This window comes from Mixophyes fleayi, chromosome 1 (assembly GCF_038048845.1).
Source record: "Mixophyes fleayi isolate aMixFle1 chromosome 1, aMixFle1.hap1, whole genome shotgun sequence".
Taxonomy (NCBI): domain Eukaryota; kingdom Metazoa; phylum Chordata; class Amphibia; order Anura; family Limnodynastidae; genus Mixophyes; species Mixophyes fleayi.
Genome location: NC_134402.1, coordinates 74,299,161 through 74,322,719, shown reverse-complemented (window position 1 = coordinate 74,322,719; position 23,559 = coordinate 74,299,161). Strand labels below are relative to the sequence as shown.

Below are 23,559 nucleotides of genomic sequence, written 5' to 3'. Positions count from 1 at the left end.
ATATATCTGACTGACTGATGTGCGTGAGACTGACTGACTGATGTGCGTGAGACTGACTGATGTGTGTGTAACTGACATGTATATATCTGACTGACTGATGTGCGTGAGACTGACTGACTGATGTGCGTGAGACTGACTGATGTGTGTGTAACTGACATGTATATATCTGACTGACTGATGTGCGTGAGACTGACTGACTGATGTGTGTGTAACTGACATGTATATATCTGACTGACTGATGTGCGTGAGACTGACTGATGTGTGTGTGTAACTGACATGTATATATCTGACTGACTGATGTGCGTGAGACTGACTGATGTGTGTGTGTAACTGACATGTATATATCTGACTGACTGATGTGCGTGAGACTGACTGACTGATGTGCGTGAGACTGACTGATGTGTGTGTAACTGACATGTATATATCTGACTGACTGATGTGCGTGAGACTGACTGACTGATGTGCGTGAGACTGACTGATGTGTGTGTAACTGACATGTATATATCTGACTGACTGATGTGCGTGAGACTGACTGACTGATGTGTGTGTGTAACTGACATGTATATATCTGACTGACTGATGTGCGTGAGACTGACTGATGTGTGTGTGTAACTGACATGTATATATCTGACTGACTGATGTGCGTGAGACTGACTGATGTGTGTGTGTAACTGACATGTATATATCTGACTGACTGATCAGCGTGAGACTGACTGACGTGCGTGTGACTGACTGATGTGTGTGTGACTGACTGACATGCGTATAACTGACTCACTGACGTGTGTGTAACTGACTGACTGATGTCAATGAGACTAACTGACTTGCATGAGATCGATTAACTGACGTGTGTGTAACTGACTGACGTGCGTGAGACTTACTGACAAGTGTAACTGACCAACTGACGTTGGTGTAACTGAATGACTGATGTGCGATAAACTACATACACGCTTTTAGTTAACAACTTATGCATTGATTAAGTTGTGTTCACTAATGCTATCCTGTAATATTCAATCAAAACTGGAGTCAGAAGCTGAAAGACAACTACATTTATATTAGAGATGGTCACTGACCCCCGTGTTTTGGTTTTGGATTCGGTTTTGGATCTGGATTACCGTCGTGTTTTGGTTTTGGTTTTGGTTTTGCAAAACCGACATTGAGTGTTTTGGTTTTGGTTTTGGTTTTGTTTGGTTTTGTTTTGCTATTTTGTTGGAAAATACATGTTTTTGTGCCTAAAATAACCCAATTTAGTGCTCCAACTGTTTTAGAGATAAGTAATCTAATTGTTGAGGTAATAAATCATCCAAAAAAACTGTTTAATTCTTCGTTGGTAGGCCTTCATTTATTCTACACACAAAACAGATTGTCTTCCACTCCATCTATGCATATTGGCAATGCAGCCATCGTCTTTGAATCTATATTACACCCTACACTTATAGTTAAATATGTAAAGAAATGGAAAAAGACAGTTTGCTTTCTGTCTCTATAGGCCCCCCTCCACTTTTTAAAAAAAAAAAAAATTCAGCCATTATAGACTGTACAATATTAATTGACATGGAGAAAGCCAGTTTGGTTTCTGTCTCTCTAGGCCCCCCTCCACTTGTATAAAATACCAAAAAATCCAGCCGTTATAGACTGTACAATATTAATTGACATGGAGAAAGCCAGTTTGGTTTCTGTCTCTCTAGGCCCCCCTCCACTTGTATAAAATACTAATAAATTCAGCCGTTATATACTGTACAATATAAATTGAAATGGACAAAGGCAGTTTGGTATCTGTCTGCATCAGATCCTCTCTCCACTAGGAGTAAAATAGAAAACTATTCAGCCGTTATATAATCTAGAATATAAATAGAAATTGAGAAAGGCAATTTGGTATCTGTCTGCATCATAATCATCAACATCATCATTAGCGCCCTCGTCGCCTACACAAATCTCCCCCTCATCCTCTTCTAATTCCAAAGTGGCATCCTCAATTTGGGTATCACCGGCTACACTCGGGCTATTAAGGCACACATCAGCAGAATGCTCACGATTAGACATCCCACTGTTGGATGGACTCTCCACAGGGATTGTTGTCATTTGTGAATCAGAGCAAATATTCTCCTGTAATGCCTCACTGTTATCTTGCAGCTCGGCTTTGACGCGTAACAGTAGTTGTGCACCAATTGTAGGCTGGGTAACTTTTTGGGATCTGCCACTAATAGCCAAAGGTGAAGGCCCCATTCTCTCTTTGCCACTGCGTGTGTAGAATGGCATGCTTGCAATTTTTTTTTTATCGTCACTTAACTTTTGCTCAGTTACACTTCTTTTTCGCTTCAATACAGTAAATTTTTTTTTGGTTTTTGTTTTTTGCACTAATTTGAAAACACTCTGTTGTTTGACATCGCCTTGGCCAGATGACGTACTGGGAACACTAACATCAGGACTGGTGACAGAACCTGGTTGCTCATTCAGATCATATGTGGACTGCTTTGAATCCATTCTGAGCGCAAACCACTGGGGAGTGCTAAAAATTATTTAGTAGATACTGCTGACAGATATGACTTTTGACAGCCAGAAATATTAATGCACAATTAGGGAGGACACCCCAAAAACACTGAGGTGTGCTACAAATTATTGAGTAGATACTGCTGACAGATATGACTTTTGACAGCCAGAAATATTAATGCACAATTAGAGAGGACACCCCAAAAACACTGAGGAGTGCTAAAAATTATTGAGTAGATACTGCTGACAGATATGACTTTTGACAGCCAGAAATATTAATGCACAATTAGGGAGGACACCCCAAAAACACTGAGGAGTGCTAAAAATTATTGAGTAGATACTGCTGACAGATATGACTTTTGACAGCCAGAAATATTAATGCACAATTAGGGAGGACACCCCAAAAACACTGAGGAGTGCTAAAAATTATTGAGTAGATACTGCTGACAGATATGACTTTTGACAGCCAGAAATATTAATGCACAATTAGGGAGGACACCCCAAAAACACTGAGGAGTGCTAAAAATTATTGAGTAGATACTGCTGACAGATATGACTTTTGACAGCCAGAAATATTAATGCACAATTAGGGAGGACACCCCAAAAACACTGAGGAGTGCTAAAAATTATTGAGTAGATACTGCTGACAGATATGACTTTTGACAGCCAGAAATATTAATGCACAATTAGGGAGGACACCCCAAAAACACTGAGGAGTGCTAAAAATTATTGAGTAGATACTGCTGACAGATATGACTTTTGACAGCCAGAAATATTAATGCACAATTAGGGAGGACACCCCAAAAACACTGAGGAGTGCTAAAAATTATTGAGTAGATACTGCTGACAGATATGACTTTTGACAGCCAGAAATATTAATGCACAATTAGGGAGGACACCCCAAAAACACTGAGGAGTGCTAAAAATTATTGAGTAGATACTGCTGACAGATATGACTTTTGACAGCCAGAAATATTAATGCACAATTAGGGAGGACACCCCAAAAACACTGAGGAGTGCTAAAAATTATTGAGTAGATACTGCTGACAGATATGACTTTTGACAGCCAGAAATATTAATGCACAATTAGGGAGGACACCCCAAAAACACTGAGGAGTGCTAAAAATTATTGAGTAGATACTGCTGACAGATATGACTTTTGACAGCCAGAAATATTAATGCACAATTAGGGAGGACACCCCAAAAACACTGAGGTGTGCTACAAATTATTGAGTAGATACTGCTGACAGATATGACTTTTGACAGCCAGAAATATTAATGCACAATTAGAGAGGACACCCCAAAAACACTGAGGAGTGCTAAAAATTATTGAGTAGATACTGCTGACAGATATGACTTTTGACAGCCAGAAATATTAATGCACAATTAGGGAGGACACCCCAAAAACACTGAGGAGTGCTAAAAATTATTGAGTAGATACTGCTGACAGATATGACTTTTGACAGCCAGAAATATTAATGCACAATTAGGGAGGACACCCCAAAAACACTGAGGTGTGCTACAAATTATTGAGTAGATACTGCTGACAGATATGACTTTTGACAGCCAGAAATATTAATGCACAATTATGGGGGACACCCCAAAAGCGCTGGGGAGTGCCAAATATGAAGAAAAAATAATAAACCTCTATCCTCCTCTCTGCACTAGCGATTTTGGTTAGAGCAATTGCAAGAACAATATTGTATTCTCTGTCCCTGCTCTAATTAGCCTATGACTACACCCTGCTCTCTCCCTCTGTCAAATGGCGATGGATTGCTGTGGAGGCGTGTATTTATAAAGTTGAAGTATCGCGAGAACCGAGTCCCGAGATCCGACGACGTCACAATGACGTTCGGCCTCGATTTGGATTCGGAATGGGCGGGAGAGTACCGAGCTGCTCAGCTCGGTACTCGGATACCCAAAGTTCGGGTGGGTTCGGTTCTCGGAGAACCGGACCCGCCCATCTCTAATTTATATTAATGTAACAAGTGGTGGAACTACAGAAGGTGCGGGAAGTTAGAGCGACATCTCTGGGCCCCTCATATCTTAACATATGTTCAGCTCAAAATATCCTTTGAAGAGTGCATTTGTGGGCTGCATTTTACGTGCACGTTCGGGCAGCAAATTGCACTAAAGTGAAATGTGGCTTAATGTATGTAATCTCCAAAAAGATCCGCAGTCCTTACAGCTCTCAGCGTTCACCACACAGCACAGGCTAAATGCATGTCAAACACATACAAGGCACAGTTTCTCATGCTTTCCTAAAAAACTAAAATCGGATAAAAAGTGTATGCAAATTAGAACATATTGGGGGGCCTTACTCAGTACTCTGGGACAAAGGTGACCTAGTATTCAAAGTTTACGAGACATTTACTATACAAGGGATTTGAGCTTCAGCTATAATAGTTACCGTATGTGTCATCCATTTGCATATGGATACTGAGACTTTACCACTCGTCCATACATGATTTTTTTCATGGTTATATTGAGCACTACGGCATACAGTGGCTATATTGTTGTGGGAATTACTCCCAAAGCTTTTTTTCATGTTTATCTGCTTTCATATTCCCTTGGCTACATTGTTTCAGCTGACAACACCCACAGAGTAGCGCTGTGGAATATGGAATAGCATCACATTTTAGTATTTTATTCAGTGTGTTTATTTTTATTTAATTTATTTACTGTTTGTATTTTGCCGACTAGGTCACAAGTGCACTGTGATCTAGTTTATGTGGAGTCCTTTCCTCCCTTATGCTATCAACAGCATCTATTGTTATTTCTATGGTTTTATATGCATGGTAATAAATCTATGTTTATACTGACGATATGTGACCTAGATTTTTTATTATCAATTCCTTTCAATATTGTTTGACAGATAGGTTTGAGCGCTGCATACATAACATTTTTACTGTCTGTTTGTCGGTGGGCACAGCCACCTTGGTTTTGCAGCAACTTGCCTTTCTGTTACTTATCACTATTTTTGTTATGCAGATTTTATATGACATTTAGCATATACTGTCTCTGTCCAACATAGCGGTTGGTGTATTATTTGGCGCCATATCAATGGTCTGTATTTTTTATTTGTATACTGGTATTAGATCTGTGTCCAATATCCACCATTAATGCAGCAGGAATAAGACAGTTACTTGAGGTCCTGTGTCCCCGTTACCAAATTCCATTTCAACATCATTTTATAATGAAAGCAATTCCTCACCTGTACCAGGAGGTTACAAAAAAGAAAATTATTGAGCTACAAAATGCCATTCTACCCACTGTACTCTTAACCACAGATATGGGGACAAGTGAAACTGGGAAAACTAAAGATTATATTACTGTGACAGCCCACTGGGTTGGTAAATCGCCTTCAGCAGCAGGAACAGCAGCAGCATCTAACAAACAACGCCAGATCTTTCAGAGGCAGGCTACTCTGTGTATCATCTGCTTCACTAAGAAGCATGCCGCTGACAACCTGTTTGAAAAACTAAGGGATGTCATTGCAACATGGCTTATCCTGCTTTTACTCTCCTCAGGATTTGTGATTTCTGATAACGCCACCAATATTGTTAGAGCATTACAGTGCGGGGAATTCCATCACATTCCCTGTTTTGCTCAAACAATCAACTTGGTGGTACAGAACATTTTTAAAAATGACAGTGACATACAGGAGATGCTGTTTGTGTCCCGAAATATTTAGGGTCATTTTCGGAATTCTGCAACAGCATGTAGGAGAATGCAGCAGCTGCAAGAAGAATAGAATTAGGGGCAGGGCCGGATTAACCATAGGGCTAACTGGGCTACAGCCCAGGGGCCTATGGCATCCAGGGGGCCCTTGAAAGTGCTCAGCAGCAGTATTGATCGGTCGGGGGCGGGGGCGCCCACGGCGCGATCAGTGCTGCTGAGCACTTTCACTGCGGTCCTTCTCCGGCAACTGTGCTTGATCTTAGGTTTAAGAGCTATGTCTTCTCTTTCTTTCCAACTGACCCAGATCTCAAGAGATACAATGAGCTCCTGGTCAGCAAGCTGACAGCTCAAGTGGTACATGATACAACAACGTCTCCTTCAGTTTCTCTGGAAACTGCTGCTAGGAAAAAACTTAGCTTTCCCAAGACACCAAGTGGTGATGCAAATTAGTCAGCACAACATTTTGACATTTGGTCTGGTCTAAAAGAATTGCCCAAAAATCATGACAACTCTGCCGTAAAATGAACTACAAATTCCATGAGGAAGGCCAATACTGACAATTACATCAAAGTACACAGACTTCTGTGATAGTGGATTCCAGCGGGGATGAATTAGTATTGTTTGAGGATTATGTACACAATGAAGAGGGTGAATATGATGACAGTGTAGATTGCAGGTGCTGAGATCTAGCTGAGAGAAGGGAGCTAGCTGATGCTGCTATGCTTGGTAATATTTTGGGTAGAATGGCATGTTGGCAATTTTATGTTTTTCTACAGTAAACTTTCACCTTTATTAGAGAGGTGTTTTTCTCTTTTAAAAGGTACACGCTTTTTATTTAAATTTTTGTTTCCCTGACTTAAAAACACTATGGACTTAAACATAGGCTTTAGCACATGAGGTAGAGAGATTAGTATCATCATGACTCAGACTGAAGAATGACAAGAACAATGCGACTGCAGACTGGAGAGTGGCAAGGACACTGCCACCCCTCCTGTTTCTCTATGACCTATGGCACAGTAGAATGTCACTGGAGACTTTTAAGAACACTGATAACCCTATTATTACAATTTCTGTTTTAGCACTGAACCCTGTCACCTCTCCTGTTTCTGAGTGAGCTTTTGCACAGTAAAATGTGACTGGAGACTTTTAATAACACTGCCAGCCCTATTATTTGAATTTCTGTTTCAAGATTAAACATTGCCACCACTCCTATTTCTAGGTGAGCTATGGCACAGTACAATGTGACTGCAGATTTAGAACAAGACTGCCAGCCATTTTATATCTATTTCAGCAATGACAATTAACAATGGTGCAATGGAGCTGTCCTGTTGGTGTGTGAGCTATATAACACAATACAATGTGACTGCAGATCTAGAACAAGACTGACAGCCCTATTATTTCTATTTCAGCAATGTCACTGTAGACTTTGAAGAACACTGCTACCCCTCCTCTTTCTTTTCTAGCTATGACGCTGCCCAACTGCAGTATCCTCTCTAGCTGTGCATTGAGCTTACTGAGTTGCTGTGTTTACTGTACTGTGCTGTCTCCCATTGTATTGTAATTTTGTTTGTCTCTGTACGGCGCTGCGGATGCCTTGTGGCGCCTTATAAATAAATATTAATAATAATAATAATGACGCTGCCCAACTGCAGTAGAGAATGGCAACAACCGTGCTACCCCTTCTGTGTCTCTCTGTGAAATGGCGTTGGATTACCGTGGAGGGTGGTACTTATAGAATCCAAAACTCGCGAGATCCGATGACGTAACAATGACGTGTTGCCTCTTTTTCAATTCCGAGGGCGCGCAAAAGTGGCTCAGTACTTGGATCTGCTAACTTCGGGTGGGCTCGGTTCTCTGCGAACCGAGCATCTCTAATGATAACCTGTATCTAATTATTATTAACCTTTATTTATAGGATGCCACATGAGATCCGCAGCATGACTTGTGCTTATCTTATGCTATGCAATAATAAATGACAGTCATGTGTATGTCCCCAAATGTAATAAAACATACAGTACATAAAGTCAGAAAAATCTTTACTGTCCCTATTTAAGCATTTCAAATTATGGATTTATGTAGAGTTTGCACTCTGACTTCCACTTGTCAATTTATTCTGTTAGACGAGCTGGTGCTTATAATAGTATTTATACATAGTAGTAGTTTGTAGTTAATAGGAACATGATAATGTGTAATGTGCTTATTGTAATGTCATGTGGGCATTGCCTCATCTAAATTTTCCAAGATCAGTCAGTGTCCACCTGACAACGTTACAAAATATACATTACACATGATCCTGTGGTTAATAAATATGTTATATCATTAATAAGTCTCTGTTTGATATCCAGAACTAGGTATCAGTATAATCGCACAGTGGGGCAGAAGACCAGTTAGGACAAATCTTGCAGCGTATGCTGTAGTAATATGATATGAATTACAGCAGTCTATAAGCCCGGCCCTCTAGCTGTGGATGACAATGAGGAAGTATAGGCTGCTGCTAACTGTCTGTGACAACCACGGGAAACAGAATAGAGGAAGCTGGGGATCCTACAAACATACATCATCATCATCAGCTGTTTACATACAGAGACACAGACATCATCTGTAATACATCCCTGTGGTTGTGGAGACTTATACAGGAATACATGGATCTCAAGGCAGATGTACATTTTCTTGTCTGGGTTTCTGCAGCTGTTGTCCTGCTGACTGTACTGTTGTTCTCTATTATCCCGTTCTTTACTGACTACTTTCGGAAATGGAAAATAATGAGACCAATTCCAGGAATAGGACCAAATTACCCCCTTGTGGGGGACGCACTGCTGCTGAAACCAAACGGTGGAGGTACAGTATTTGCAAAAGTTTGGGGACACTAAGCACTGTAGGGATCGTACTAAACAGATGATTGTACTGGAACATATGGTAACGTTATATGTAAATAATGATGATTGACAGGTATGATTCTGTTCCACTAAACCATCACTAGTACAGGGTATAAAGATCAGGTTCTACTATAGCTTGCACCCAGTTATAGAAAAAAAATATGTTATTCTGTATGTAAATATTTGCCACGATTAAGCAATGTTCACTCTCACCCAGGGCAATGAGTCCCTATCCTATATATTCGTTGTATATGTCCGACCTACAATATGTAATGCAGCTGGTCAGGTGGCTCTACAAATGTAGCAAGTGTTACAATTTGACCTTGGACTCTTTTGCAAAAACTATTATGTGCACAAGGAATACATACCATGGTATAGATTCTGTCTGTGTATCTGTTACATGGCACAGCATTTACTAGCTAGTTTAATGTTGCTGTAACTTTTGACCAGTGGGTGTGAGGTGTTTTATAGCGGCAGACTCTCCATGATGACTTATGCCATCTTTGACTTTCAAGATGTTGTTGGATCTAGAAAAGAAAAGACAGTGCACAGATGATATGGTGCAGAAAGACAGTGAGGTTCATTTATACAGTCACAAATGCACCCAATTTCATTCAGGGTTAAATATAAGCTAGGTGCACTCACAGACCTTGCATACTTGAGTGCTTATAACATACAAAAACAAAATGTAGTTTTGTTGGATTAGATATTTAAAAAAGATTGAAATGACTGGGAGTATGTATTTTTAAAATCAAATAAGTTTTTATTTGGTTATGGCAGACAAATGAAATAAAACAAACAAAGAAACAAACAACACACCATAGTACACAAATAGCATAAGTACCACACTTGCCTTCCTTCGCTCACACCCAAGGAGTAAACAGTAATGCAGCAAACAGTAATATAACCGGTTGTAGGTGGGTTACATATTGGCATCAGAAAACATGAAGCAGTTCACCACATTTAGAACCAAAAGGGAAATAGTACCGTACATCAAACCAATATAACCTTTTCAAGGCTAAAGTTAAAGTTGAAATTAAGATTAAAATTAAAACTAGAATGCACATGGCAGAAACACCAGAAGCCCCCCAAGTGGGCTCTGGGAATGTGTATTTACAAGGGCATTCTCTGGTTGACGAGTGAATCAATGTGTGCACTAGGCAGGCAAATATACGCGTGAAGCACATTGTTGAATTAAAAAAGACATTGCATGTTAAATTGTGCATCTTTGTAATTGACTTTTAATGTCCCCAAAAAAAGAACAATTGGAAGTATTGTCATCTTCTGGGAGGTCATTACTGATGGAAATATAAACAATGAATAGCAAAGTAAACCTCAGCCTATAGGAGCAGGACGTGATGGATATCATCCAAGACTGCCAGGTCTGTCAGGCATTGTTGTGACTATATAGTGTAGTTCATCATGCATCTTCATTGAGATATAAATAAGATGGAAAGTAAAAAAAGAGATCACCAGAATTAATAAAAAAAAAACCCCCAATAAATGGAAATGAAAACAGAAAGATTAAAGCTAGATATATACTACAGAAAATTTCTCCCGATGCAAATCTACCTATTTTACCATTGACTGAAAGTCCCGGTCAGCATGCCGATTCACTCGTACACTCTTACACAATATTACAAGATTTACCTTCCCATCTGTGCTCTTCATCTGTCATAACTAGAGATGCTCAGGCTCGGTTCCCCGAGAACCGAACGCACCCGAACTTAGCAGATACGAGTACCGAGCCGAGCCAGCTCGGTACTTTCGCGCGCCCTCGGAATTGAAAATGAGGTAAAACGTCATTGTTACGTCATCGGATCTTGCGAGCTTTGGATTCTATAAGTACCGCCCTCCACGGCAATCCAGCGCCATTTCACAGAGGGACTCAGAAGGGGTAGCACAGTTCTTGGCAGTCTCTAGTGCAGTTGGTCAGCGTCTTAGGTAGAAAAGAAAGAGGAGGGGGTAGCAGTATTCTTCAAAGTCTCCAGTGACATTCAGGAGAGCTCCATTGCTAATTGTCATTGCTGAAATAGAAATAATAGGTCTGGCAGGCTTGGTCTTCTAAATCTGCAGTCACATTGTACTGTGTTATATAGGTAACATACAAAGAGGAGAGCTCAATTGCTACATTGCTAATTGTCATTGTTGAAATAGAAATAATAGGTCTGGCAGGCTTGGTCTTCTAAATCTGCAGTCTTTGTTTGAAAGTGTATGAAAATAATATTGTGACCTGTGAGGTGGTCAAATTTGACTGCAAATTACTTGAAATTAGTGTTATTGAGGTTAATAATAATGTAGGGGGGCAAAAAAAAGCAAAAATATGTGATTTTAGCAAAAAAAAGATAGGGATTTTCAGTAAAAAATCGGGATCCAAAACCAAAACACGCAAGGGCGGTTTTACCAAAACCAAAACGTGAAGTTAATCCAGATCCAAAACCAAAACCAAAACCAGAACACGGGGGTCAGTGAACATCTCTAGTCATAACCATAAGCTGAAAAGTTTGTGACTCTGTAAACTCTATGGAGATCTGCCTACACTGCTGGTCGTGAGTACATACACACAGCATCGTTCCATCGTTTATAGAGATTTATAGTCTGGTTATAAAATCAAATGAAACAATACAATATACTTTGGTACAATAAAACATGATCGTGGGAGTGCACACACTAATGCAAGGTCTTAAAAGTCGTTTATCGTGTGACTGGCATGATAATCGGGTGAAAAACCTTAGTGTGTACCCAGCTTTAGGCCGTATTTGTCAACTTTGGAGATGTCCCCTGTGGGAGATCTCCAAAACTGCATCGTCCTGGGGTGTGACCAGGTGAATAACGTTATCCTGACACCGCCCCTCTGTCAAACTATACCAATTTCCTATTACAATATGGGGCAGGGTCAGAATGACACAATTAGCCCCGCCTCACCCACTTGGCTAACGAAGTGGGCAGGATGCGGAAGGTTGCCCTGCTCTCACGTGAGCCTAAGAGAACTCTCAAAAATTTGGGAGTCTCCGGACATTCTGGAAGAGTAAGCAAATATGTCTCTTACCTATGTAGTACAGTGCAAAGACATTGTGGATCTTGGAGGGGCCACTACACATGCATTTCCCCTGCTTCATGTCTGTCCTATCATTTTTAAATATTTTCTTCCAATTTCCTTTTACTTGCATAAAAAACAAACTGCACCGACTATAACACAAAGTTCTGTGCATGCAGTGCCTGGCTGACATATAAAGATATTAAAGATATATTAAAAAGATATAATGAATTGAAAGCAAATTGTATTTATGTAAAATGTGCTGGGCTCCCATTTCATGTCGATTGATGTCACACAATCACTCTTTTCTTGCCAACATTGAAGTACCATTCTGTTGGCTTATTTTTTTTGCAATAAGCACTCCATAAAGACCCTGGCTGAACATATTGTACAAGTGGTGTATGAGCAAACTAAGTTTTTTGTTTCCTGACAAGGAGAGCACTTAGGGGTCTATTTATTAACCTAACGCTTATCACTTATCCACATCAAAAATCCTGGACTATCCAGTCAGTGGTCTTCTTATTGTCATGGAATTGAAATGTCTTATTACTTAAAACTTTGTTTTCCAGATTTCTTTCTACAACTCATTGAATACACCGAGACGCTGAGAAACCTTCCAATGATTAAACTGTGGGTTGGTCCTGTGCCTTTATTAATATTGTATCATGCAGAAACTGTGGAGGTGAGTAGCATACTCTCTGCATGCTTTTATCTCCCATAACATTTTAATAAAAATAATTATTATATTAACAAATCAGTTTGTGATTTCATTTTGGACAGTGACTAACACGTGACTACTGGCAGAATCTATAGGGAGTATCAGTGTCACATTATGCAGCCAATAGAGACGATGGGGTAGATTTATCAGACGTTCTAAAAACGAAAGGTGGAGGTGTTGCCCATAGCAACCAATCAGATTCTATCTGTCATTTATCTAGTACATTCTAGAAAATGGTTGATAGCATCTGATTGGTTGCTATTTGTAATACTTCTACTTTTCTTTTTTACAAGGCTTGATAAATCTATCCAGGGCCGGATTAACCCTAGGGCTAAATGGGCTACAGCAGCACTATTGATCGGTCGGGGCGGGGGCGCCTCCGGCGCGATCAATGCTGCTGAGCACTTTCACTGCGGTCCTTCCCCGGCGCGCTGTAGTCTCCTTACTGAGGAGATCTCGTGAGTCTCACTCTCACGAGATCTCCTCAGTAAAGAACGTACAGCACGCCGGGGAAGGACTGCAATGCCAGGAGAAGGAGGTAAGTGCCTTGGTGGTGGCTCTGCTCACCGTTGGGGGGTGGGGGAGGGGCTGCTCATATCACGGGGGGAGGGGCCTCACGGGGGAATGGAGGCCCCCTTAGCCCAGGGGCCTCCATTCCCTTAATCCGGCTCTGAATCTATCCTAGATCTCCTTTCACAGTAGACTGCGTCCCAGTATGATATAATTCTAGTTGCAAGTACTAAAACCGAGCCTAGGACTGAATGCCCTGTATAAAGATGTGGGGCCTGAGTCATTAAGGCACACATACTAAACGCATCGTGCAGTTGTTCTCAGCGGCACATAAATCGGCTCTGCGTACTCCCGGAGTCAGCAAGGAGCGGATCTCAAGATACGTGTGGTGTTGACAATGGGTGTAGGTTCACTCTGCTCTACTAGACGGCAGGATGAACACACAGAAAAAAAATAAAATAAATTAATGTTACCTGTCAATAATATTGTCATTATCGATTAAAGATGGAAACTATTAAAAAAAATTATAATTTTTTTTTTGTTGAAAAACATTTATTAGGCCGTCCTTAATGTCTACTGTACATAAAATACATTGTTACAGTTGCTCCTGATTGCAGACACATGTTACAGCATGCATACAATACTGACCCAGGACTTAGACTAGACCCTCAGCTGGTGCAAGAGATACTGCAGAAAAACAAGAAACTTTCACACGTAGAGTTAGTTTTGACGTGGCTGCATTCGCTTAAGTTTGGCACGTCCACATTGTGCATTGAGTACGGGCATGTGCGCCTTACCCTCACCGTTCACTCCCCGAAATTGTAGCCCATTGTAACTGTCATTCGCTTACGCCACTGAATGTCTTTCATTGATAGCCGAATGTCCTCGTTCTGGGCATGCGCAGAAGGGAATTGCATACGATACACACAGAGAACAGAGATACGTCCCTTAATGACTCAGGCCCGTGATGTTTATGTGGAATACTACCATAGATCTCCTATTAGTATTATTGTTATCAATTTTATAAGGCCATGGTTGGGAATCAAACTCATGACCCAGTGCTGTCAGGCAGAAGTGCTAACCACTAAGCCACCACGCTGCCCACAAATATATGAATGCATATTTTCTTAGGCAACCCAACTTGCAATGTGTACGTTTCTGCATATAAAGCAAGTGTTACTCCTATAAAGTCCTGAAACTGGAAAAGAGTGTAGGTCTAGGGAGACTTGTAGGTTCATGTCCTGTATCACTATGGATACTGTGCACATTATCTATATACAGTAAGCTATATACTATGTGTGAATTATTTCTAAAAAGACTGAAGCCGGGCAGAAGGGCAATGTTTTATAACTAGAGTTTGGTAATATTTCCTATTCATCTATACCCATCACTTTTCTAACTGTTGTACCTTTTGGTCATCTCCTGATTTCAATAGTGCAATGTGTGTACCTACTATATTTTATTATTTTTTTCTCTGTGAAGAAATTATGGAAAGAAGGCTGCACCATATCATATGTGCAGAAGCTGCACAGTTGGGGATTTATATACAAAACTGTTAGTGGAACAGGTTACACACATCACAATGCAAAGTCCCAACAGCACAATCATGTATAAATGAAAACATGTTCTATTTGTAACATGCTGTCTATTATTCAGTAAACTCTTATCAGTAATAAAAGTGGTTCCAAATGATCATATTGTAAAAGTGTTTGGATTGAATGTTGCTGGAATATTGTGCATAGAGGAGTATGAAGCGTTTAATTGCATTAGTCATTTATACCCACTGAATGACTTCTTATAAAAACAGTAGCATTTATTAAAGGTCTAAGGTCTTTCATCTAAGATTACATGGCTTTAAGCACGTACATTCCGAAACACTGGGTAAAGCTGGGTACAAAGTACAGAAAATTTCTCCCGTTGCGATATCTTTAACGATTTTACTGACGACTGAAGGTCCCGATCAGAATGCTGATTCATGTGTACATACTTACACAATTCTACACGATTTACCTTCAGATCTGTGCTCTTCATCTGCCATAACCATCTGCTGATAAGATCGTGACTCTGTAGACCCTATGGAGAGCTTTGGTACGATAAAACATGATCGTGGGTGTGTACATCCTAATGCAATATCAGACCTAACAGGCGTTTATCGTGTGATTGGCATGGTAATTGGGTGAAAAGCCTGTAGTGTGTACCCAGCTTTACACAACTCTAAAAGTAAAATGCATTGTTCAGATATTCCTCTGGACAGCTGAAGCTCCTTCTGATTGGATCTGATACAGATAAAAAGCTGAGCCTGCAGTTATTTGAATTGTTTTGACATTGCTAATATGCCCCATCCAGCTGTGTATGAATCCACCAATCCATTCCAGTTCTGTAAAAATACTGTAAAGCAAGTCTGCAGAGCTGTCACTCAAACTCTCTCTGAGGGATTTTATAATGCAGCACAATATATTTATTAAAATAAAACTAACAGTTAAAACAAAAATGGCATTCATTTACATGCTTTGTGTGGTGCTGGCATGAATCACCTGTATTTACAGAAAATTAACCTTTCTTCTTCTATATATTGGAAGAAAATGAGAGACAAAAGAAACTGGAGAAGACATACATTTACCCTGTCCTTGTTTTCTATTTTCTAGCCTATACTGAGCACTTCAAAACACATGGACAAATCATTTTTATATAAATTCCTTCATCCTTGGCTTGGTTTAGGACTTTTAACAAGGTAAATATATAATCCCCATGTATAATATTAAAGAGAATATTCTATAATTGTTAAGACATTGCTAAGGATGCAGCAATTAGTTTCCTTTAATTGATAGTTCTCATAAGTTTATTAGTAAAATCCTAGGACACCCACATAGCCTGAAGTTTACTTAGCCTGTGAAATCCACCCCATACTTAGTTTTAGGTCTGAAATAAGTAATAAAAAAGTATAGAAACATATCCCCACCTATCCTGATAATGTTGATGCAGTGGGATTCTGATTTATGGTAAAATATAGTAAGTACTGAGAATTAGACATTTTGGGTGGACAAATGGGGACTGTCCTTAGAGTATCATAGTAGTCACCTAAAAATACCTCCTTGTTCATCATGTACATTCATGTAAAAATTTCCAAAACATTATCACCTCTCCTTCGTTTAGATCACAAGTAAACTGGCCAGTGGTACATGTGCAGATATGGCTGTCTTCATGCAAATTGACATTATACTACAATATATTTTATAATAAACTGGTAGTTCTTTATAATCAGCAAATATGTAAGCCTTGGTCATTCTTGTGTGAGTGGCTATTGACTGATTGGAAATAAAAAAATATAAGACAATTTGCAGTCTAGTTATTGGTCCCAACAGGACAAATAACCATGACCATAAAGTGAGCGTACACCTTGAATTGAGCCTAGTGCACTTAGAATCATTCTGGATCCACAGTTTTTGTGATTTGTAAATGACCTTTAAAGACGAAACCATGGTGCTATACAGGATAGTGGCAGTGGGTACATTGCAAACTGCACCATTGAGAATGAGTGTCAATTTACATTTAGATACAGGTTACTGTACTTCTAGAAGTTGTTAAACGTAACACAAAGGCAATTATGTTCTTAGACATATTCCCAGTTATTGTTTTTATTTGTTTGATTGACATAAGTTAATTTGTCACATTTTCAACTTCCAGCACTGGAGAAAAGTGGCGTTCCAGAAGAAAGATGATAACGCCAACGTTCCATTTCGCAATCCTTTCTGAGTTCCTGGAAGTCATGAATGAGCAATCACAAGTATTGGTGGAGAAGCTCAAGGATCGTGCTGGCAAAGGTTCTTTTAACTGCTTTATGGATGTAACGCTTTGTGCTTTGGACATAATATGCGGTAAGAGAGTGGTAATTAGTGTTAAATGTCTTACAAAGGAAAATAAAAGCCTCTGTGTTCATGGACACATCTGTCTCCCTAATACACAGCTTGTATTATAATTAAAAAAAGGAAACACTAAAAGAAACTTAAAAGCAAGTTGAATTTAGTTATGCATGGCTCTTTCAACTAGCTAACTGTTGTGTGTGACCAAAAGAATGGACACAGATGAAAATAGGTGCATGACATCACAAAAGAAGGAGAAACAACATTTTTACTGTGCCTCTACAATTTTATGTAAGGGATATTTAACCCTAACAAGGGGAGAATGCATTTTTAACTATTTTATTTGCAGATTGATTAGCTCGGAACACTAGTGTGAATTTGTCATAAATTTGCAATCATTCTTCTACTTAGGTATTTTTTACAAATATTGACATATCATCATTTATTTATACAGCGCCACTAATTCTACAGCGCTGTACAGAGAACTCACTCACATAGTCCCTGCCCCATTGGAGCTTACAGTCTAAATTTCCTAACATACACACACAGACAGACTAGGGTAAATTTGAAAGGAGCCAGTTAACCTACCAGTATATTTTTAGAGTGTGGGAGAAAACCGGAGCACCTGGAGGAAACCCAAGCAGGGAAAACATACAAACTCCACACAGATAAGGCCATGGGCCTGATTCATTAAGGATCTTAACTTAAGAAACTTCTTATTTCAGTCTCCTGGGCAAAACCATGTTACAATGCAAGGGGTGCAAATTAGTATTCTGTTTTGCACATAAGTTAAATACTGACTGTTTTTTCCTGTAGCACACAAATATCAACTTTAAATTTCAGTGTACAAATAAGCTATGAAGTATTTGTGTGCTACATGAAAAAAGAGTCAGTATTTAACTTATGCGCAAAACAGAATACTAATTTGCACCCCTTGCATTGCAATATGGTTTTGTCCAGGAGACTGAAATAAGAAGTTTCTTAAGTTAAGATCCTTAATGAATCAGGCCCCATGTTTGGGAATCAAACTCATGAACCCAGTGCTGCGAGGTAGAAGTGCTAACCACTTAGCCACCGTGCTGCCATACATCTTCTTTCTGACAATGTACTTTTTCTTGTTCTTTAGAAACGGCCATGGGTAGGAAAATTCAAGCACAGAGCAACAGTGATTCTGAATATATCAAAGCCATTTACGAGTAAGTATTTTAAATTAATTAAAGTTAATATTCAAATTGCATAATTTAATGTCAGAAGTAAAACCAGCCAGGCACTGGCTAAAGTTGACTGATTACAATTTTTTAACATCAAGTGATCTGGAAAATTGGGAGAAGTTAGCAGTACAATCCGGATTATAATTGTTTTTTAAATTAAATATTTTTATTGAATAATTTCAAATACAAGCACAACATAACAAAACAAAACAAAAACCTCAAACTGAACTATCCCAATAACCCCAACTAGTAGAACCAACAGGCATCCATGAAAAGTAATGTCACATCTACATAAAATTGTTCCTTATATTTTAAGTGATACGCAAACAACAATACAAATAAATGTTTAAATGATAAAAAATAGTAAATTAAATAAACAAATGTGCTGTGTGGAATTCTCTGATAGGAAGAGAGGAAAAGGAGAGAGAAGGAATATTATTGTCATTGACAGTTTGGAGATTATCCAGACGGAGAAATGGAACAATTCACATAATAATGTACTTGGATTTAAATGCGTCTTTCCCAGTCTATGTATTACAGTACTTTTTCCATATCTCCCAACATTTAGAATCCTAAAAGTGGGACAATGTAAGTACCGCCATTGTTCTGGGCAAGCTCTGCCCACAGATGGGCAAATGTGGGCAAACTCCACCTATTTTCCTGTTAAGTCCCACCCCATTTATGAGCCACAAATCGGGATGTCCCACCAAAAACGGGACATTTGGGAGGTATGCTTTTTCTCAGTGTAGAGTATTGTAACTAATGTATTATACTGTAAGACATATACATACTGTAGAGACATTATCTATGACGCAGACAATTTCACTTTGGTTTCAGCTCACTTAATCTAGAAGGTATCAAGTAAGAGTCCTTTGGATGAGTAAGCTCCTTGGCTCTAATTGTTCTTGTTATTTCTCTCTATATATATTATATAGCACAAATACACACATGTAATATAAAGGATGTACTGTAATTGCTATTTAACTGTATTTTGTAAAACTTACAAACTATCATAACAGTGACCTCTGCTGGTTATAACAATGTGCTCCCAAAACAGTGTAAAAGGGCACACATTATTCATACAAAAGTAAATACTTGTCAATGCGGCATACAGGGACAGGCTGAGGGGGCAGGGGGGCATCTGCCCCCCATGCTGGTCCCCTAGTGAGCAACTTTGGGTTGGGTCACCTGCATTTTTTTCCCTTTAAAATGTTCCTAATAGGCTGCTGAGTTGAGTCTTGCCCCCCAGGCTAAATTTTGCCAGCCCTCCTCTGACGGGATATCATATAAAGTATTTTGACATGATAGTGGTATAATACTCTCTGTACACCTCTAATTGTGGATGAGTTGATATGCACATATACTTAACACTTCATTTGAAATCAATTTAATAATGTTACAGCTAAACCCATGTGTTTTAATTTTTATTTATATTAGGGATGAGCGCACTCGGATTTCCTGAATCCGAGCCCACCCGAACGTTGCGGATCCGAGTCGGATCCGAGACAGATCCGGGTATTGGCGCCAAATTCAAAAGTGAAACTGAGGCTCTGACTCATAATCCCGTTGTCGGATCTCGCGATACTCGGATCCTATAAATTCCCCGCTAGTCGCCGCCATCTTCACTCGGGCATTGATCAGGGTAGAGGGAGGGTGTGTTAGGTGGTCCTCTGTGCTGTTTAGTTCTGTGCTGTTTAGTTCTGTGCTGTTTAGTTCTGTGCTGTTTAGTTCTGTGCTGTTTAGTTCTGTGCTGTGCTGTGCTGTTTAGTGCTGTTTAGTGCTGTTTAGTGCTGTGCTGTGCTGTGCTGTGCTGTGCTGTGCTGTGCTGTGTTCTGCAGTATCAGTCCAGTGGTGCTGTGTGCTGTGCTCTGTCCTTCTGAGGTCAGTGGTGCTGCTGGGTCCTGTGCTGTGTCCTGTTCAGTCCAGTGGTGCTGTGTCCTGTGCTCTGTGCTTCTAAGGGCATAGTTATTTCCCCAATATTCCCCTGTGTTTAAAAAAATAAAAAAAAGTTTTTTTAAAAAATACCAAAAACTACTTTAATATTTTTTAATTACCACAAAATTTGCACAACCAATCCTGCAGTATAAGCCCATTGGTACTGCAATATTACCAAGTTCACACATTCAGCAGTAAAAGTCCAGTGGTACTGCAATATTACAAAGTTTACACATTCTGCAGTATCAGTCCAGTGGTGCTGTGTCCTGTGCTCTGTCCTGCTGAGTTCCGTAGTGCTGCTGGGTCCTGTGCCGTGTCCTGTTCAGTCCAGTGGTGCTGTGTCCTGTGCTCTGTGCTTCTAAGGGCATAGTTATTTCCCCAATATTCCCCTGTGTTTAAAAAAATAAAAAAAAGTTTTTTTAAAAAATACCAAAAACTACTTTAATATTTTTTAATTACCACAAAATTTTCACAACCAATCCTGCAGTATAAGCCCATTGGTACTGCAATATTACCAAGTTCACACATTCAGCAGTAAAAGTCCAGTGGTACTGCAATATTACAAAGTTTACACATTCTGCAGTATCAGTCCAGTGGTGCTGTGTCCTGTGCTCTGTCCTGCTGAGTTCCGTAGTGCTGCTGGGTCCTGTGCCGTGTCCTGTTCAGTCCAGTGGTGCTGTGTCCTGTGCTCTGTGCTTCTAAGGGCATAGTTATTTCCCCACTATTCCCAAGTTTTTTAAAAATAAGAAAAAAGTAAAAAAAAATAAAAAATTAAAAAAAAAAAAAATATATAATAATTATAACCAAATTTGCAAAACCAATCCAGCAGTATAAGTCCATTGGTACTGCAATATTACCAAGTTCACACATTCTGCAGTATCTTGTGCTACATATAATGGAGACCAAAAATTTGGAGGATAAAGTAGGGAAAGATCAAGACCCACTTCCTCCTAATGCTGAAGCTGCTGCCACTAGTCATGACATAGACGATGAAATGCCATCAACGTCGTCTTCCAAGCCCGATGCCCAATCTCGTAGTACCGGGCATGTCAAATCCAAAAAGCCCAAGTTAAGAAAAAGTAGCAAAAAGAGAAACTTAAAATCATCTGAGGAGAAACGTAAAGTTGCCAATATGCCATTTACGACACGGAGTGGCAAGGAACGGCTTAGGCCCTGGCCCGTGTTCATGACTAGTGGTTCAGCTTCACCCACGGATCTTAGCCCTCCTCCTCCTCCCCCCCCCTACAAAAAATTGAAGAGAGTTATGCTGTCAGCAACAAAACAGCAAACAACTCTGCCTTCTAAAGAGAAATTATCACAAATCCCCAAGGCGAGTCCAAGCGTGTTGGTGGTTGTCAAGCCTGACCTTCCCATCACTGTACTTCCCATCACTGTACGGGAAGAGGTGGCTCGGGAGGAGGCTATTGATGATGTAGCTGGCGCTGTGGAGGAACTTGATGATGAGGATGGTGATGTGGTTATTGTAAATGAGGCACCAGGGGGGGAAACAGCTGATGTCCATGGGATGAAAAAGCCCATCGTCATGCCTGGTCAGAAGACCAAAAAATGCACCTCTTCGGTCTGGAGTTATTTTTATCCAAATCCAGACAACCAATGTATGGCAATATGTAGCTTATGTAAAGCTCAAATAAGCAGGGGTAAGGATCTTGCCCACCTAGGAACATCCTCCCTTATACGTCACCTGAATAACCTTCATAGTTCAGTGGTTAGTTCAGGAACTGGGGCTAGGACCCTCATCGGTACAGGGACACCTAAATCCCGTGGTCCAGTTGGATACACACCAGCAACACCCTCCTCGTCAACTTCCTCCACAATCTCCATCAGATTCAGTGCTGCAGCCCAAGTCAGCAGCCAGACTGAGTCCTCCTCAATACGGGATTCATCCGAGGAATCCTGCAGCGGTACGCCTACTACTGCCACTGCTGCTGTTGCTGCTGTTAGTCGGTCATCTTCCCAGAGGGGAAGTCGTAAGACCGCTAAGTCTTTCACCAAACAATTGACCGTCCAACAGTCGTTTGCCATGACCACCAAATACGATAGTAGTCACCCTATTGCAAAGCGTATAACTGCGGCTGTAACTGCAATGTTGGTGTTAGACGTGCGCCCGGTGTCCGCCATCAGTGGAGTGGGATTTAGAGGGTTGATGGAGGTATTGTGTCCCCGGTACCAAATCCCCTCGAGATTCCACTTCACTAGGCAGGCGATACCAAAAATGTACAGAGAAGTACGATCAAGTGTCCTCAGTGCTCTTAAAAATGCGGTTGTACCCACTGTCCACTTAACCACGGACATGTGGACAAGTGGTTCTGGGCAAACGAAGGACTATATGACTGTGACAGCCCACTGGGTTGATGCATCCCCTTCCGCAGCAACAGCAACAGCTGCATCAGTAGCAGCATCTACAAAATGGCTGCTCATGCAAAGGCAGGCAACATTGTGCATTACAGGCTTTAATAAGAGGCACAACGCTGACAACATATTAGAGAAAATGAGGGAAATTATCTCCCAGTGGCTTACCCCACTTAGACTCTCATGGGGATTTGTGGTGTCAGACAATGCCAGTAACATTGTGCGGGCATTAAATATGGGCAATTTCCAGCACGTCCCATGTTTTGCCCACACCATTAATTTGGTGGTGCAGCATTACCTCAAGAGTGACAGGGGTGTGCAGGAGATGCTTGCGGTGGCCCGCAAAATTGCTGGACACTTTCGGCATTCAGCCAGTGCCTACCGCAGACTAGAGGCACATCAAAAAAGCTTGAACCTGCCCTGCCATCACCTCAAACAAGAGGTTGTGACGCGCTGGAACTCCACCCTCTATATGCTGCAGAGGATGGAGGAGCAGCAAAAGGCCATTCAGGCCTACACAGCCACCTACGACATAGGCAAAGGAGTGGGGATGCGCCTCAGTCAAGCGCAGTGGAGACTGATTTCCGTGTTGTGCAAGGTTCTGCAGCCATTTGAACTTGCCACACGAGAAGTCAGTTCCGACACTGCCAGCTTGAGTCAGGTCATTCCCCTGATCAGGCTGTTGCAGAAGCAGCTGGAGAAAGTGAGGGAGGAGCTGGTAAGCCATTGCGATTACAGCAAGCATGTAGCTCTTGTGGATGTAGCCCTTCGTACGCTTTGCCAGGATCCGAGGGTGGTCACTCTTTTAAAGTCAGAGGAATACATTCTGGCCACCGTGCTCGATCCTCGGTTTAAAGCGTATGTTGTGTCTCTG

The 23,559-nt window shown here is 40.5% G+C and overlaps 1 protein-coding gene across 1 annotated transcript in view; it reads left to right on the top strand.

The window, feature by feature from the left end:
- The first annotated feature begins 8,653 nt into the window (after window positions 1-8,653).
- CYP4V2 (cytochrome P450 family 4 subfamily V member 2) overlaps window positions 8,654-23,559 on the top strand; it is a 40,108-nt gene continuing 25,202 nt past the window's right edge. The window contains exons 1-5 of the mRNA XM_075196732.1: window positions 8,654-9,006; window positions 12,651-12,763; window positions 15,955-16,040; window positions 16,994-17,184; window positions 18,296-18,365. Coding sequence (XP_075052833.1) covers window positions 8,811-9,006; window positions 12,651-12,763; window positions 15,955-16,040; window positions 16,994-17,184; window positions 18,296-18,365 — 656 coding nt within the window. The 5' untranslated portion in view covers window positions 8,654-8,810. The remainder of the gene's footprint in view (window positions 9,007-12,650; window positions 12,764-15,954; window positions 16,041-16,993; window positions 17,185-18,295; window positions 18,366-23,559) is intronic.